Source organism: Coenobita brevimanus, chromosome 90 (genome assembly GCF_032717465.1).
Source record: "Coenobita brevimanus isolate Jiangsu-jjx chromosome 90, ASM3271746v2, whole genome shotgun sequence".
NCBI lineage: Eukaryota > Metazoa > Arthropoda > Malacostraca > Decapoda > Coenobitidae > Coenobita > Coenobita brevimanus.
Genome location: NC_137043.1, coordinates 27,101,297 through 27,119,299, shown reverse-complemented (window position 1 = coordinate 27,119,299; position 18,003 = coordinate 27,101,297). Strand labels below are relative to the sequence as shown.

Genomic DNA, 18,003 nt, shown 5'->3' with positions numbered 1-18,003 from the left:
GCCCGTCACTTTATTCTTGTTCCTGTCGGCCGCTCGCACTGACTCAGAAGAGCTAGAACTTGCCATAATGTCACTTTGAGAGCCTGCGGTACAGGGGCAAACCGCACGAAAAAAAGCTAGTGTGACAACTAGGGAAACAAGCATTTCCTATTAGCATAAACTGCTTGTGAGAGGAGAGTGCAGATTTACAGTTCTGAGCAGTCAGAGCGCTGCCGTATATCACAGCCACGCTGGCCGGGCCATGGTGGGGGAGGGAGGGGGGAAAAAAGAGATACCTGGCAACAACGGAGGTCAGTAGTACAAAGGTAAAGTATGCTAATTGTAGCTAAAGGGTGGTAGTACTGACAGACAATACCAGCTGGAATATCCTTGCCCGCGTTTATTCAAAATTAACTTGAATCGCAAACGCGACAATCCGCCGTTATGTCCTTTTTGGCGAGCGTCGCAAACGCGATGACCCGCGCTTCAGGGGTTAAGGGGTTAATCGGATATATTACTGTTTGCATCAATACTCTCTCTTTCACATTAAACACAAAAACGAACAAAAGAATGAGCTAAATGTACGTTTAACTTTCATCAGAGAGACCTTAGCAATTCATATTCCTCCAGTTTATTTTTAAGTATTTTTCTGACTTTAGGTTAGGTTAGGTTTGGTTAAATTATTAGGTACAGTTAAACTCAGTTAGGTTAGGTTTAGTTAAACAGGACAGTCCCTTCCATCATTATGCTGAGGAATAAAAATACTAGAGCTGTCACAGCCGTACAGCTAAAAACAATGGGGAAACTAATTTAACATGCACCATTTATTTATGGGTAATGCATTACAGTATCAGTGGTTCATGGGCTATGCAATTACCAGTAAATGTCACTTTCAGGAAGGCGTCAAGAATGGACGAATTTCAAGAATTAGCGAGGGGGCTTGGAACGTAACCCTCGCTAATTTGGAGGGGGTGGTTACTGTACTGTATAATACTGTGCAATATTTGTAATCAATACAGTACTATACCTGAATCTGAAAAAAATATAGAAATTAGTGAACATACAGAAGTGTAATGAAACATTAGGCTTTCAAGTCACCGATAACACTTCCTGGACTGCCGAGATGATTCCGGACATCTACCGAACAATCAAAGATTTTCGTAAATGGGACTATTTCTCAAAACTGCCGAAATGTCGGATCTACCGAATAATCAGCAGCCGAATAATAGGACTTTTACTTATGTATGTATATATATATATATATATATATATATATATACAGTATATATATATATATACATACATACATATATATATATATATATATATATATATATATATATATATATATACATATATATATATATATATATATAAATATATATATATATATATATATATATATACACTGTATGTAAAACAGCTAAAATGATAAGATTATATAATGAGACTGGTCTGTTTCTCTAAGGTAACTTGTCATTTTATGGAAACAGAGGTCAACGAACTGACTATGCTTATGTTATTAAATGAGAAAAATTAAAAGTTTCTCCCCAAATGGTCCCACACCTTAAATGGCAGGGTTCAATACGTTAAGTTTTCTCATAAAGCTGTCAAGTCACCACACTGCAAAATCATTCTCTTTATCTGTATCAGAATACTGGTGGCAGACCCTTGATAACATGATGTATGTTACATAACGAACAACTTGACTGCCACAGGATGGTACAGAATGTTACTTCACAACCAAGCATATGAGACTATAGTGATGTTTTTTAAGACATATTAAAAATGCCAGCCTTAGTGGACTCATCAACTGTGCATGACAACAATGCATGTTCATATATACGCTCTGAGAGTACTGTACTTGTATTTACTTGTACAACACTGGGTGATAAGCATATCACTAAATAACAGGGTGATGTAGAGCCTATTATGATGCCCCTTTTAACTGGGTGGAGAGATGCAAGTCCAGAAATCACACCTCCACATTCTTCCCTACCCCTTGCTGTGACAAGACATAGTCTGCCAAAAGGGAACAACCACCCCTGCAGAGGTGGTCGCTTGCCTACGGTTGATGGGTCTGCTTGACCAGACAGACCAGGGTTGATCTACTATTACTACTGTACAGTATATTATTATTATTATTTTTTACTGAATTACCTGAGATGTATTTCCATCACATGAAAACTATCTGAAACTGTATTGCAGTACTTAAATTTAAGAATGTGGAAACACAACTCCAAATCATTTCAACTTCACTCAGAGCAGTATTCACTACAATTCAAACATCTCTGCAATATTACATGCATTTTTTCATCTTTCTATCTTGTACTTACTAACTTTAAATCGGATATACTATAATATTTGTCATTACATCAGTATATTTTCCCAGCTTCTTCCCTCTTCTGAGCAATTCAGTAAACATCTTCATCATCATCATCATCCTGACTTCTTTTTCCTAACCCTTTCCTCTCTGAATAAGTGAAGAATGACATATGATACCTTTCCAATGTCTGTATGTAATGAAAGTAAAGGGATTCCATCCACTCACAAAGGCACTTAACTAAAGGTAATGTTGCTAAAAATTGCTGTTTGCTCTTCTTATGCAGAGTTTTGTAACTTTACCCATCTATATATAATCACCATACATTTACAGGAGCCTTAATTAAAATAAAGGATGCAAGAGTTCTCTCTAACCTGCAAAAATAACACTCACAAAAAATGACACTTGGATAAAATGCTCCCAGTTAGATGTACTGTCCTCCCCCCAGGTGTGTGTGTGTGTGTGTGTGTGTGTGTGTGTGTGTGTGTGTGTGTGTGTGTGTGTTCTTACCTAATTGTATCTTTACAGGAATGAGTCAAGCTCGTACTGTCCCGTGTCTTAAACTATATTTATCGTACATATCCTTAAATTTGTGAATTGTTTTGGCACACACTACTTCATTCGGCAGTGCATTCCACTGATCAATTGCTCTATTTGGGAAACTAAATTTCCTTACATCTTTATCACCTCTCTTTTTAACCCCTTAACCGTGGGGTGTCAATTTTGTGACGCTTGGGAGCAAGGGATCATACCGCGGGGCGTCACTTTTGCGATTCTGTGTTATTTTGAATTCCCCCGGGCTTCCAAGTGGTAGCCTGTATCATCTATCAGTATTGCCAATGTCTTACACTAGACAGCACTCCTAATCTCATCTGTACTCCCATCCATTGTAGACAATTTAGCCATTTCTCCCCGTTCTTGACTCCCCCCCCTACCTTCCCTCCATTACCCTCTCCTCTCGCCTGCCCGGCTGTGCTACGCTAAGTAAATCTTCGCTGGAATTTTCCACTGTTTTCATCCATTGAAATAAACTCTATGCCCTATTCTTATACCAAATAATATATAACAAAAAGAAATAAGGTAAGTGAGAGTGCCATACACCTGGAATTGGCTAATTATCACCTGACAACACCTCACGTGCACTCGTTTGCAAATTTTCTTTGTTTATTTCCCCTTGAAATATGCCGTATAATCTATTCTCGGACTAAAAATATATATAAAGAGGGAAGGGAGAAGCCTAAGTGATATTTACATTCACCTGGAACTACCTAATTTAAAATGTATTGTCTAGATTTCCGGCCAATCATTTCACTGCTATATATTAGCAGCTGTCAAGAGGCTGACGTTGGCAGTAATGCATTTCCCTAGGTAGGCCACCCCGGCCCACCCCAATCAGTTCACTGTCGTCTTCCAAGGTGAAGGTACGTCTGTTTGCTCCTGCTAACTTCAGCCACTTTATAGCCCCATGCAAAGGGCCCTGTGACCTTTACCCCCTACTAAACCTCGTGTGGAAAGAGGTAAAGGGCTGACAATTGAAAGAGAGTGACTACGATCTTTCTGTCGAGTAAAACAGTGCAAGTGGAATTGTAAATAATGTGTACATAATGTGTAAACAGCAAGTAAAAGCAATGAATGTAAATATAAGTGAACAGTGGAAAATAGTTTTACAAGTTACGTCAAGTGACAGTGCATAACACAGTGTAAATAAAATAGAAATGTAAATAATGTAAATAAAATAGAGAACGTCAATAGAAATGTAAATGAGTAGTATTATAAGGATACGAGTATATATACTAGGAGTAATGAAAGTGAAAGTTTCACTCTAGCATGTATGAATACTATGAGTTATGAGTGTGAAGGTGAAAGTGACATTCACTCTCAATGCTAGTATACAGGACGAGAAAGTGAATGCTACATATTTTACTGAAAGAAATTGAATGCCTACAGTGACAATAAACTACTATTACTGAAGGAAACTTATGGATAAAGACTGTAGATATATATAAGTGTTATATAGTAATAGAAATATAAACTGTGAGTGTTTTTATGAATAATAAATGACAACACCAGCGGCGAACTAGCGCAAGTGGGAAGGTCATACGCCCTCGCAATTTTCATTGCTTTCACAATGTTTTTTTTTTTTGGAATATGGATTCCAAACTATTTGAGAATCATAGAATAGTGTTTCTAGTGATAATATCAGGCTGTGGTAATCATATTACGGGTTGTCGGGAAGTGTAAAGTGGAGACTTTGTTACCCAACTTCAGAGGTCTCCACAAGTCCTACGGTACTTGACGAAGGCTCAACAAACATCCCAGGCGAAAGCTGAAGGTATGTGCCATAAGCATATGTGATTTTAATATTCTAGGACAAATAACTGATTTTTGGCAAATATTTTTAGAGAGTCTGTCGGAGCGCGAATATGCCTGCGGGTGCCGCGAGAAAAAGCAAATCAAGCCCGCAGTTAAAGGGTTAAGCAGTTTTTTGCAGTGTCCTCTTGCTGATGCTTCCCCACACATTAAGTAATCATTGATGTCTATTTTCTCCTTCCCTGATATGCATTTATATAACATAATCATGTCAACTCTTTTCCTTCTCTCCTGTAGTGTTGGTAGATTCAGTTTATTTAGTCTTTCTTCGTAGCTTAGATCCCTTAAGCTTGGTACCCATCTTGTAGCGGCCCTTTGAACTTTTTCAATCTTGTCTATGTGTTTTTTGAAATGAGGACTCCAGACTACTGATGCATACTCCAGGGTTGGTCTGATGAATGATGTTATTATCTTTCTTAGCAGGTCTTCATTTACAGGTCTTCATTTATGTATGTAAACGCTATTCTCATATTGGCAAGCAGTGTATACATGTTCCGTACCTTCTCACTGATGTGGTCAGCCGGAGATAGTCTGTTATTGACAATCACACCTAGGTCCTTCTCTCTTTCTGATGTGTGTAGGGTTTTACTTACTAATGTATAATCCCAATCAGGTCTTTTTCCACTTTTACCAAACTTGATTACATGACACTTGTCCACATTGAATTCCATTTGCCATGTATTACTCCATTCATGAAGTTTATTTAATTCTTCTTGTAGCTCTTTACAAGAGTCTGTGTTAGTAATTCTCCTTTGTATTTTTGCATCATCTGCAAACATAATTAGATATCTTTCATTTCCAGTGTTACTGTTTATATCATTTATATACACTAAAAACATGATTGGTGCCAGCATTGAGCCCTGTGGTACTCCACTAGTCACTTCTTTCCATGATGAGTAATTTCCCCTTAGTACTGTTCTCATTTTTCTTTTCATGAGAAAATCTTGCATCCAACAATACAGTTTGCCTCGAATTCCTCCTTGATGGTACAGTTTCCATAAAAGTCTTTGATGTGGTACTGTGTCAAATGCTTTCTTGAAATCTAAATAGATACTGTCCACCCATTCTTCTCTTTCCTGTAATGTCTGTTACTCTGTCACAGGAGCTCAACAGATTAGTAATACATGATTTTCCTTTTCTGAAACCAAACTGTCTTTCTGTTATCATACTGTGTTCTTCTAGGTGATTTACCCAAGCTTTTCTTATAAGCTTTTCTAATACCTTGCTTACAACACTGGTCAGTGATACTGGTTGGTAGTTAAGTGGATTCTTTCTATTCCCTTTCTTGAATAAGGGAACAATGTTTGCTTTCTTCCAAATATCAGGTAGTTTACCTTGACTCAAGGATTTCTTGAAAATTAAAAATAATGGTTTACTTCAGTCCTTTGCACATTCATGTAGCACCCAACATGAAATTTCATCAGGACCATCTGCTCTTCCTTTGTCTAATTTACTTAGCTCCTCCTGTATTTCTTTTCTGATGTTTGTATATCTGGTAGTATGTGTGGGCATGCATGTTCCACACAATCCCTCTCAAAATTTTTTTCCTCTGTAAAAACTGATTGGAAATTCTTGTTTAGTGCTTCACAAACATCCTTCTCTTGTGTATAGGTGATTCCATCATCCGTAATGGATTGTATTTTATCTTTTACTTTGGTTTTGCTTCTGATGTGGCTGTAAAATAGATTTGGTTGATCACTACTTTTATTTATGATATCCTCCTCAAACTGTCTTTGGGCTTCCCTCCTTATTCTTGTATAATCGTTTCTTGCCCGTTTTTTATTATTATATGCCCTTTCACTAATGTTTCTTCTGTATCTATTCCACAACAAATCTCTTTTTTCTTTAGATTTTTTACATTCTGTATTGAACCATTTCTTTATTTTCTTTTCTGCTTCTTTGTGCTGTGGGATGTACTTCTGGACTCCTATTTCATAAGGTTCACAGAATTATTCATATATAGCATTTAAATCTTGTCCTCTAAGCTCTTTTTCCCAAGCAATTTCCAAGAAGTACTTCTTTAGGTCATGATACTTTCCCTTTTTATAGTTTAGGCTCTTTTTGTAACTTTCATTGCTGTTATCTATGTCATATGCAATCCTGAAATTGCAATTTAGTACTGCATGGTCGCTTTTGCCGAATGGAGAGTGATATATTAAATAGTCAATATCGTTTTCTTGCCTAGTAAATATGAGATCTAGCATTGAGGGCACATCGAGTCCTCTTTTTCTGGTGCTTTCCCTTACATGCTGCATTAGGAAAAACTCTTGCACAAGATCCAGGAGCTTTTGGTCCCAACAGCTTTCTTGGCTTATTATATCTAGAGTATTCCAATTTATATTTGTATTAAAATCTCCAGTTAGTATAATCGTTTTCAATTTCTCTTCCATTTTATGTTGTAATGCTCTTAAACTCTGAATTGTACTCTCTGCCAAATCCTCGTATTTGTCTCTTTCCCATGTGTTTGATCTGGGTGGCATGTACAAATTGGCTACAATTACTTTCCCTTCAGATGTATTTATCTCTACTGCAATCAGTTCTACTTGTGAGGGTATATCTAATTCTATTTCTCTGACTTTTAGATTTTTCTTAGTTAATATTATAATGCTGCCTCCTTTTTTTAAGTTCCCATCTCTTCTCCATATATTATATTACTCTTAGTTTAGGATGTCATTGGATATCTTTGGTGTTAATTTTGTTTCAGTTAGGCATATTATATGTGGTTCATTTTCTCTGACATAATCATTCATCTCTAATAATTTAGATACCATTCCATCCACATTTGAGTACATCAACTTAATCATCTTGTTTATATACTTGTCATGACATGGTTCTACTACCTTCCTCCTTTTTATTCCCTCCTGTTTATGTACCACTTTTGTACCTGCAATCCTATTACTTTGTAAAAAAATGTGTTCTTCTCTTCTTCTGATCTTCCCTCATTTTTTGTTTTTGCTTCCTCCCTCTTCTCTTTCAGTAATTCCAGTTCCTCTTGTGTTAGGCATCTTTTTATCCATACATTTTTTAACTCCTCTTTTTCCATTAGATTCTTTGCATTTTTTAGTATCTCCTCCACGGTGTTTACACTCTGGAAAGTTACCTTTAGGGGTCTTGACTTGCTTTTCTCGTATTTCCCTAACCTTTTGTGTTCCTCTATGTCTTTACTACAGATTTCCTCTGATACTTCTTTCAGTAAACTCATTACATTTGCCATCTCTTTTTTGTCTCTTGAGATCTTGAGTTTTACTTCTTCCTCTTCTATACCAGTGATTACTGTAGATTTGTTGATATCTACTGAATCTCTGAATAACTTTGGATTGTTTTCGATTATTCTTGTCACTTCCTTTTCAATGCTTTTTTCTTCCACCCTTGTTTTTAAGTCTTTCTTTACTTTCACCATTTCAGCATACGTGGTTTCCACATCATTTTTGTAGCTTTGCACAGCTTCATTCACCTGTGTTATCTTCTCTTCAGTATCACTGCTCTGGTCTATCAGACTGCTTACTTGCCTAATTGTCTCTGTATCATTTTTGAACTCTTCCATAATACTCTCGTGGTTGACTACTGTACTTGCCATATCACTCATTTTCCTCCTAAGTGTACTCACTTCCACTGTTAGTTCACTGATGGTTGTGTCTTTCTTGTTGACCTCCCTTCCTAGTTTTTCTATTTCTTCCTTTTGCAAGTGCATCTGCTTCTTTATTTCATCAATCTCATTTTGAAAGGCCATTTCCAGTTTGTGTACACGCTCTACCAGTCTATTGTGAGTCTCCATTTCAATCAGTTCTTGGTAGAAATCATCATCTTGCTTTCTACCTTTATCCCTTTTCTTTTCCAAATTTGCTTTACTAAAGTATGTGGCCATTTTGCAATACTAAAAGAAGTGTGTGGTAATCATAGGGGCATTTGTCTTCTTAATATAATAGGAAAAGTGTATGGTAGGATACTTATTGACAGAGTTAGAGAAAGAACAGAGAAATTAGTTGGAGAAGAACAGGAAGGCTTTAGGAAGTGAAGAGGTTGTGTAGATCAGATATTCATTCTTAGAGCTTTAGTGGAAAAGTTTCTAGAGAAGGGAAAGAAGTTGTATGTGGCTTTCATGGATTTGGAGAAAGCATATGACAGGGTGGATAGACAAGGATTGTGGAAAGTGTTAAGAATATATGGAGTAGATGGGAAGTTGTTGAATGCTGTGAAGAGTATGTATGATGGTGCGAAGACTGCAGTGCGTGTGGATGGTGAACTAAGTGAATTTTTCTCTTTGAAAGTTGGTTTGAAACAGGGATGTGTCATGTCTCCATGGTTGTTCAATCTGTACATGGATGGGGTAATAAAAGAGGTACAAGGTAGGGTAATGGATGTTGGAGTGGCCCTGGTGAGAGAGGATAGTGTTTGGAAACTCCCTGTACTGTTGTTTGCAGATGATACTGTGTTGTTGAGTGAAGACGAAGGGGAGCTGCAAGGCTTGGTGGATGAGTTTGAGAGAGTGTGTAAGAAACGGAATCTAAAGGTGAATGTAGGGAAGAGTAAAGTGATGGTCTTTGAGAGAGGTGAAGTTAGTGAATGTACAGCGAGGTTGGATGGTGAGGAATTGGAAAATGTGAGTATGTTTAAGTACTTGGGTAGTGTGATGAGTAAGGATGGAGGTTTGGAGGGTGAAGTTCTTGAAAGGGTACAGCAGGGAAGAAAGGTTGCTGGTTCTTTGAAAGCAGATAAGAAACACGGAAGTGAGCATGGAAGTGAAAAAGTTACTACATGACAGTACTGTGATACCAACTCTACCATATGGAAGTGACGCTTGGACGTTGGAAGGACACAAGTCAAGAGTGACAGCAGTGGAAATGAGTTATTTAAGAGGAGCCTGTGGAGCCACAAGGAGAGACAGGCTGACGAATAAGGATATACAGGAGCGTTGTGGTGTTGATGTGGATGTGATAGGAAGCGTTATGAGGAACACACTGAGGTGGTTTGGCCATGTGGAGAGAATGGAGGGTGAAAGACTGACGAAGAGAGTGAATGTGAGTGAGGTGGAGGGGGGAAGAGGGAGGGGGAGGCTGAGGATGAGATGGAGGGATGGGGTGGAGAGGTATATGAGAGAGGGGGGTGAGTTGGGAGCAGGGCAGTGAAATGGCGGGGGACAGGGCGACTTGGAGGCGATTTGTTTGTGGCCAACCTAAACGGGATTGAGGCGTCTGGCGATAGATAGATAGATAGACTTACATTCCCTGGGGCAGTTGTAGTCTAACAATCAATCAGCTGACTGAGCGCATTCTTTCGCTACTCGGTTCTCTTTTCTGTTTGAACAAATCTTGTTTAAACTTTTTTTTTTTTTTTTTTTTTTTTTTTTTTTTTTTTTTAAATAATAAAAAACCATTTAGTCTAACCTGGTACAGAGCTTGACTCATATAAAGATACTAATTTAGGCAATCCCATTGGCTGTGCTGGCTCGGTATGGAGCGCTGTCGGCCCACGTCTGCACTCCTTGGTGTCTCCCATGTGTGTGTGTGTGTGTGTGTGTGTGTGTGTGTGTGTGTGTGTGTGTGTGTGTGTGTGTGTATGTCTGTCTGTGTGGTTAAAATTACACTTACGATGAGCCTCTTGCCGCATGGTGTAGAGTGCATGGGCAGGAGGTGAAGGGCAGGGCTGGAGGTGACTTGGCATCTCTAGCAACCGGGCAATTTGGTGCAGCTTTCTCTGTCGTGCCTTCATCCTCCCCTTTGTTAATCTGATGGGTATCATAAAAATTTCGTAATCACCAACTACTTTCTAGAACACACTGAGGAATTATATTACTGTGATTATTAATCAATTTACAGTTTTTTTATGTACATATTACAGAAAGTGTTGTAAGTAGCTTCCACACCAATTCCTTTTGAGTGGCTCCAAAAACGAAACCGAGAGATATATATCTACTTGAGTTCTAGGGAGGCTGGGATGACAAACAACCATGGAAATGAAAACTAACTTATGCTATGTGTAAGGGATTAAATATGCACAGCAACAAGTTATAAATATAACAGAAGGCAAATTTACAGTACATAAATGGTGCAGTGATGTAAAGTGCCAGTCAAGGGATGCTGTGCATGTGGTTTGCTTAGCAATTCACATCCCCAAAAGGTTATTCCATCCATCCATCCATCATCTACATCTGTGTTGCCCCATGAGAAGCGTAGGAGCCTGGGACTAGGCAAGTTGGTCCTGACATTTAAAATGAGAGCGACCAGCCTCACTCATCCCTGAGAGGCATTATGTAAGCAAAAAACCCCAACCATCCCTTGGATATGAACCGACACAGGCTCAATCCGGTTGGAGCGCCTTAATTACCCACTAAACTCTCAGGCGCCATAATTTGGTTATATGGTTACCACCCACTGCAGAAAATAGTTTCCTGGCTTACAGGAAACCATTTGGCTTGTCACTAAGTGTAGAGTCACCTGTAGAATGAAGGAAGAGGAAAGAATAAAGGAAAGAATGACATAAGAGGAGGGAAGGAAAGAAGGAAGGAAGAGAGGAAAGGGCAGACACCCGACAGCAGCACTACATCGAGTGAGTGGATGGTGAGTGGTCCCACCTACCATCATTCTGCATTAGATACAGCCTAACCTTGAGAATTCACATCCTGCAAGGGGTTGTAGGAGAATGGATGTAATTTCCCTTCTTTTTATATCTTGGCAATATATCTATGTGAATAATGTGATATATCAAGCATTCTCACCTCTGCTTGGCAGCCATACAGCGGATGTGATCATCAAAGATGAACTTGGCAGCCAATAAGGGAGGAGCTGGGCGGCCAGATAAGGCAGAGGGCCGGTGAATTGTCAAATGAAGTACTCGTGAGTCATCCTTGTCTCCACTCACCTCCAGGTCCTATTCAGTGATTATTTGGATTATTGTGGGGTGAAAAGTACGGGAACTATACAGCAAGTCCTCAGTATACAGTCTATCCTTGTCTAACATGGTTTTCACTAACATGAAAATGATCTAACACGGTAAAATTTTCTGGAAGCAATATCTCTTCTAACACAGCCATTGATGAAGCTAACATGGTTTTTTGAACCGGGTGGGCTGCTGCTGAACTCCAGGAAGAGGATATCCAATGCCAGCAAGAAGAAGAAGCCACGGATAACATAGATGATGATGTGAGAAGTGTTATATGTGCTACTGACTTTGAAGGATTTTAACCAGTGTTCTTCCCTCTACCTCCTCTCTGGCATAGTGTGTCTCCTCTTATCCTCCCATAAGGTAAATAAAATGTGGTGTTTAACTGCAACAATGCTCTTTTATAATTTTTTTTAACCATATTAATGCATTCTAGGAGGTTAAAACTGGGGGGTATAAATTTTTTTTGCACCATATGGGGGAAAAAAGTGGACTTTGGGCAGGGGTGCGGAAGGAAACAGGGGGTTTCAAGAGTCCCTGTAACAAAATTTCTCCAACATGGTAGGGGTGAGGAAGCAATTAACCGTGCTAGACGAAGACAGACTGTATACAGTCATCCCTTAACATCCGCGTTTTTATCATACATGGTTTTAAGTATCCGCCGGTGGATACAGTACCTGGGCCAGATTCACTAATGCATTTTATCTCGCTGAACTCTGCTGACACTGTTCACTGCAAATGTAACATTATCCCCGGCATGGTTCATGACTGTTTTAGTGATGGCATTATTCAGTGAATCAAATATAACACGCTTCCTTATGGCCACTCATTTATTAATGCCATTAATTCATCAGGGGAAAAGTTAGGATGGGCTGGGAGTATTTCTTTTCTTCCACGTTCTCCTTTGCAATCTTGGCAGCTAAGGGCTTTGTTGTGTTTACCAGCTGATACAAGGGGAAAGCTCTGTGATTGGTTGGTCATACCAAGGCTTTGTGTGTAACAGCCTCCATCACTGGCTAATTGGAAATCGGCTGGTAACGGTTGAAACACCTGATGACCCTCCTCCCACTGCCAAGAACAGATAAAGTGAAAATTTTAATTGTTTTTATAACTTTTCTTGCCCTTAATAGTGTATTGTTTGTAAAGACACCTTGGTCCTAATTAATGCGCCTATATGGTGGATGTGCAAGCCAGCACTATTTGATATCGCACTAATTGATACACATGACTTATGAGGAAAAATTCATTTGGTGGATGAGTGACTCCAATTTTAGGGGTTAAACTTTTAAACACTGACAATTACCCTACTATTAAATAATAGTATAAGTACATACACACACGTGTACACAAACCCTCGATGGGCTGGTCTAAACCAGTTTGCTGCCCTCCCCCCCCCTCTCGTAAATAATACGAAACAGTACGCATTCCAATCACACTGAAATCATATGAGGGTGACTGAAAATGTTATTTTATATTAACTGTGAATTACTGTGATAAAATACAAGTGATTTAGTGATATCACACTAACTGATACACATAACTTATGGGGAAAAATTCATTTGGTGGATGAACAACTCCATCTTAAAGGGTTCAACTTTTAAACACTGACAATGACCCTAGTACTAAATAATAGTATAAGTACATACATGCACATGTGTACACAAACCCTCAATGAGCTGGCTTAAACCGGTTTGCTGCCTTCACCCCCCCCTCTCTCTCTCTCTCATAAATAATACGAGGCAATATGAATCCAAATCACACTGATATCATATGAGTGGCTGAAAGTGTTATTTTATATTACTGTGAACTACTGTGACAAAATACAAGTGATTTAGTGATATTTATGTGATAATCAGAGAAGTCATGATGCTCAGTGTATTAGCTACCGAACATTTTTCTGGTTGCAAACTGGGCAGCTATGCTATAGAATGACTCATGACATTATATCAATAAGCTTTATAAAACTAAGTGGTAATAAAAGTCATTCATGATGTCTGTAATGATTTTTCCACATTGTTACTGTTTCGTTAAAGTCTAATGTAAACACTGGAATATCGTAACAAAATTATAGAAGACTGGCTAGAAGTGATTTCTTTTTATTATTACTGCAATTACTGTGAGAGGTATATGTGAGCAGGAGAAGGGAGGTTAAGAGACTGGTGAAGGAGAGTAAGAAGAAAGTGGAAGAAGAGTTTGGGAGGAATCTGAGTGTGAAATGGAGGGAGAGTAAGAAATTGTTTTGGAAGGAGGTAAAGAAAGTAAGGCAGTGTGAAATGGGAAATAGTAGGGGAGTGAAAGATAGGAATAATAGATTGTTGGTGGAGAAGAAAGAGAAATTGAGGAGATGGAAGGAGCACTTTGAGGATTTGTTGAATGTAGAGAGTGAGAGCAGTGTGAGTATAAGTGGTTGGGGAATGGCTGGGAAAAGAAGAGATGAGAGGAGGGAGGAAGAGATCAGTAGGTCGGAAGTAGTGGAAGCGATGAAGAAGATTAAGCTGGGAAAGGCCCCAGGAATTGATGGAGTGTGTGGTGAAATGCTTAGGTATGGGGGTGAGATTGTTGTGGAGTGGATATGGAAGTTGTGTAGATTGGCTTGGGAAGAGGGAAGGGTTCCAGAGGACTGGAAATCAGGTATAATTGTTCCTCTGTACAAAGGAAAAGGGGAGAGAGAAGTATGTGGTAACCATAGGGGTATTTGCCTTCTTAGTGTGACTGGTAAAATATATGGTAGAATACTCATTGATAGGGTTAGGCATATGACAGAGGAGCTAGTTGGAGAAGAACAAGGGGGATTTAGGAAGGGAAAAGGGTGTGTAGATCAGATATTTGTTCTAAGATGTTTAGTGGAGAAGTATCTAGAGAAGGGAAGGAAAGTGTATGCTGCCTTCATGGACTTGGAGAAAGCTTATGACAGAATAGATGGGCAAGGTATGTGGAAGGTATTAAGAATATATGGAGTGGAGGGGAAATTGTTGAGTGCTGTGAAGAGTATGTACGAGGGAGCTAGGGCTACGGTGCGAGTGGATGGTGAGCTGAGTGAGTTCTTTGATCTCAATGTGGGACTGAAACAGGGGTGTGTGATGTCTCCATGGCTGTTTAATATATATATATGGATGGGGTTGTAAAGGAGGTGCAAGGTAGGGCAGTGGATGTGGGGGTGACCCTAATGAATGAGGGTGAGATTTGGAAGCTTCCGGTGTTGCTGTTTGCTGATGATACAGTATTGTTGAGTGAAGATGAATGGGAGTTGCAAGGTTTGGTGAATGAATTTGGGACAGTGTGTAGGAGGAGGAAGCTGAAAGTTAATGTAAACAAAAGTAAAGGTATGGTGTTTGAGAGGAATGAAGTCACAGAGTGTGCAGTGAGGTTGGATGGTGAGGATATGGAGAATGTGAGTGCATTCAAGTACTTGGGTAGTGTGATGAGTAAGGATGGAACTTTGGGGGATGAAGTACGTGAAAGGGTACAGCAGGGAAGAAAGGTTGTTGGTACACTGAAAGCAGTGATGAGAAATAGGGAGGTGAGTATGGAAGTTAAGAAGTCACTGCATGATGGTATTGTGATCCCTACCCTGACGTATGGAAGCGAGGCGTGGCCCTTGCAAGAGGGGAACAAGTCAAGAGTGAGAGCAGTGGAAATGAGTTACTTGAGAGGAGCATGTGGAGTGACGTGGAGGGACAGGTTGACGAATGAAGAAGTGAAGGAACGTTGTGGGGTAGATGTGGATGTGGTTGAGAAGATTAGGAGAAATACACTGAGGTGGTTTGGACATGTGCAGAGAATGGAGAATGAAAGACTGACTAAGAGGGTGTATGTAGGTGAGGTGGAGGGAGGGAGAGGGAGGAGTAGACCGAGGATGAGGTGGAGGGAGGGAGAGGGAGGGGTAGACCGAGGATGAGGTGGAGGGATGGAGTTGAGAGGTATATGAGGGAGAGGGGGGTGAGTCGGGGGGAGGGGAGTCAAATGGTGGGTGACAGAGTGACTTGGAGGCGTTTTGTCTGCGGCCACCCTTTGCGGGATTAGGGCGTCGGGCTATAGATAGATAGATAGATAGACTGTGATGAAGTAGCTAGCTGTAACCCTATTTTGTATGGAAAAAGTCTTGTTGTTTGGTGGAAATTTCTGCCTCCCTGGGCTATTTCCTGTGTCAAACAGTCAAAACACACCTTGCATTCTCTCAAATCGTTCTCCATGCTTGGAGTGCTTACGGACATGCAGTTTGTTGCAAACGATAGTAGAAAGATTAACGTTTGTCTGACAAAAATTTTAGCTATCAAGATAACAATTAGTGGGCCTGCTGAGATAGATGAGAATGGCAGTGCGTTAGTGGGCATTTGTGTTGGGAGGGGGTTGGTGATAGCCAATACCATCTTCAGGCACAAAATGATCCACAGGTATACATGGCGAGTGATGAGAAGGGTGGGTGGTGAACTGAATGAAAGGAAGGCAATGATTGATTATGTGTGTGTGGAGGAAAGGATGCGATGTGTAATGGATGCAAGGGCTTATAGAGGTTGGGGGAGTGGACTTTCTGATCACTTCTTGGTAGTGGCCAGAATCAAGGTCCAATTAGAATGGAGAAATAGAAGAAGAGAAGGACGGGAAGAAGGAGTATTTGTAAGGAGAGTGGAAAGGTTACAAGAGGATGGGAAAAAGGCAGTGTATAAGAGAGAAGTGGAGGAACGATTGGGCAAATATGAATTGGAGCAGATGGGGGATGTGGAAGGTGTGTGCAGGATATTTACAGAAGAAATATGTGCAGCATGTGATGTGGTGTGTGGGATGAAGAGAAGACGGAGGGGTGTGCGAGGAACAGCGTGGTGGAATGAAGAGGTGAGACAGGCTGTGGCACAAAAGAAGAAAGCACACAATGAATGGATGAGAAATAGGGGCGTGGAAGAAGTTGAGAGGCGGAAGAAAGAGTTATATGTAAAAAGAAAGAGAGAGGTGAAAAGATTAGTAAGAGAGAGTAAGAAGAGAGCGGATGAGGAATTTGGAAGGAATTTGAGTGTAAAGTGGAGGGACTGTAAGAAAATGTTCTGGAAAGAGGTGAAAAGAGTAAGACAGGGTGGAAGTGAAGTTAGCAGGGGAGTGAAAGATAAAAATGGTAGATTACTAGTGGAGAAGGGAGAAAAAGTGAGCAGATGGAGAGAACACTTAAGGAATTGTTGAACATATAGGATAGAAGTAATGCAAGTATAAGTGGCTGGGGAATGGCTGGGAGAAGGAGGGAGGTGAGAAGACAGGAAGAAATCAATAGGATAGAAGTTGTGGAAGCAATGAAGAAAGTTAAATTGGGGAAAGCTCCAGGAATTGATGGAGTGTGTGGTGAAATGCTGAAGTATGGGGGAGAGATAGTAGTAGAATGGATATGGAAAATGTGCAGATTGGCCCGGGAGGAAGGTAGAGTCTCGGAGGATTGGAAGTCAGGTATAATTATTCCCTTGTACAAAGAACAAGAGGAAAAAGAAGTGTGTGGTAATCATAGGGACATCTGTCTTCTTAGCATAATAGGAAAAGTGTATGGTAGGATACTTATTGCCAGAGTTAGAGAAAGAACAGAGGAATTAGTTGGAGAAGAACAGGGAGGCTTTAGGAAGGGAAGAGGTTATGTAGATCAGATATTCATTCTTAGATCTTTAGTGGAAAAGTTTCTAGAGAAAGGAAAGAAGTTGTATGCAGCTTTCATGGATTTGGAGAAAGCATATGACAATGTGGATAGACAAGGATTGTGGAAAGTATTAAGAATATATGGAGTAGATGGGAAGTTGTTGAATGCTGTGAAGAGTATGTATGATGGTGCTAAGGCTGCAGTGCGTGTGGATGGTGAACTGAGTGAATTTTTCTCTTTGAAGGTTGGGTTGAAACAGGGATGTGCCATGTCTCCATGGTTGTTCAATCTGTACATGGATGGGGTAATAAAAGAGGTACAAGGTAGGGTAGTGGATGTTGGAGTGGCCCTGGTGAGAGAGGGTAGTGTTTGGAAACCCTGTACTGTTGTTTGCAGATGATACTGTGTTGTTGAGTGAAGACGAAGGAGAGCTGCAAGGGTTGGTGGGTGAGTTTGGAGGAGTAAGAAACAGAATCTAAAGGTGAATGTAGGGAAGAGTAAAGTGATGGTCTTTGAGAGAGGTGAAGTCAGTAAATGTACAGTGAGGTTGGATGGTGAGGAATTGGAAAATGTGAGTACGTTTAAGTACTTGGGTAGTATGAAGAGTAAGGATGGAGGTTTGGAAGGTGAAGTGCTTGAAAGGGTACAGCAGGGAAGAAAGGTTGCTGGTTCCTTGAAAGCAGTGATAAGAAGCAGGGAAGTGAGCATGGAAGTGAAAAAGTTACTACATGACAGTATTGTGATACCAACTCTAACGTATGGAAGTGAAGCTTGGATGTTGCTGGAATTACACAAGTCAAGAGTGAGAGCAGTGGAAATGAGTTATTTAAGAGGAACCTGT

General features: G+C 40.0%; 1 protein-coding gene across 1 annotated transcript in view; it reads right to left on the bottom strand.

Annotated features, from left to right (window-relative positions):
• ema (C-type lectin domain containing ema) overlaps positions 1-18,003 on the bottom strand; it is a 230,934-nt gene that overhangs the window by 101,278 nt on the left and 111,653 nt on the right. The window contains 2 exon segments of the mRNA XM_080281656.1: positions 10,261-10,397; positions 11,388-11,539. Coding sequence (XP_080137782.1) covers positions 10,261-10,397; positions 11,388-11,539 — 289 coding nt within the window.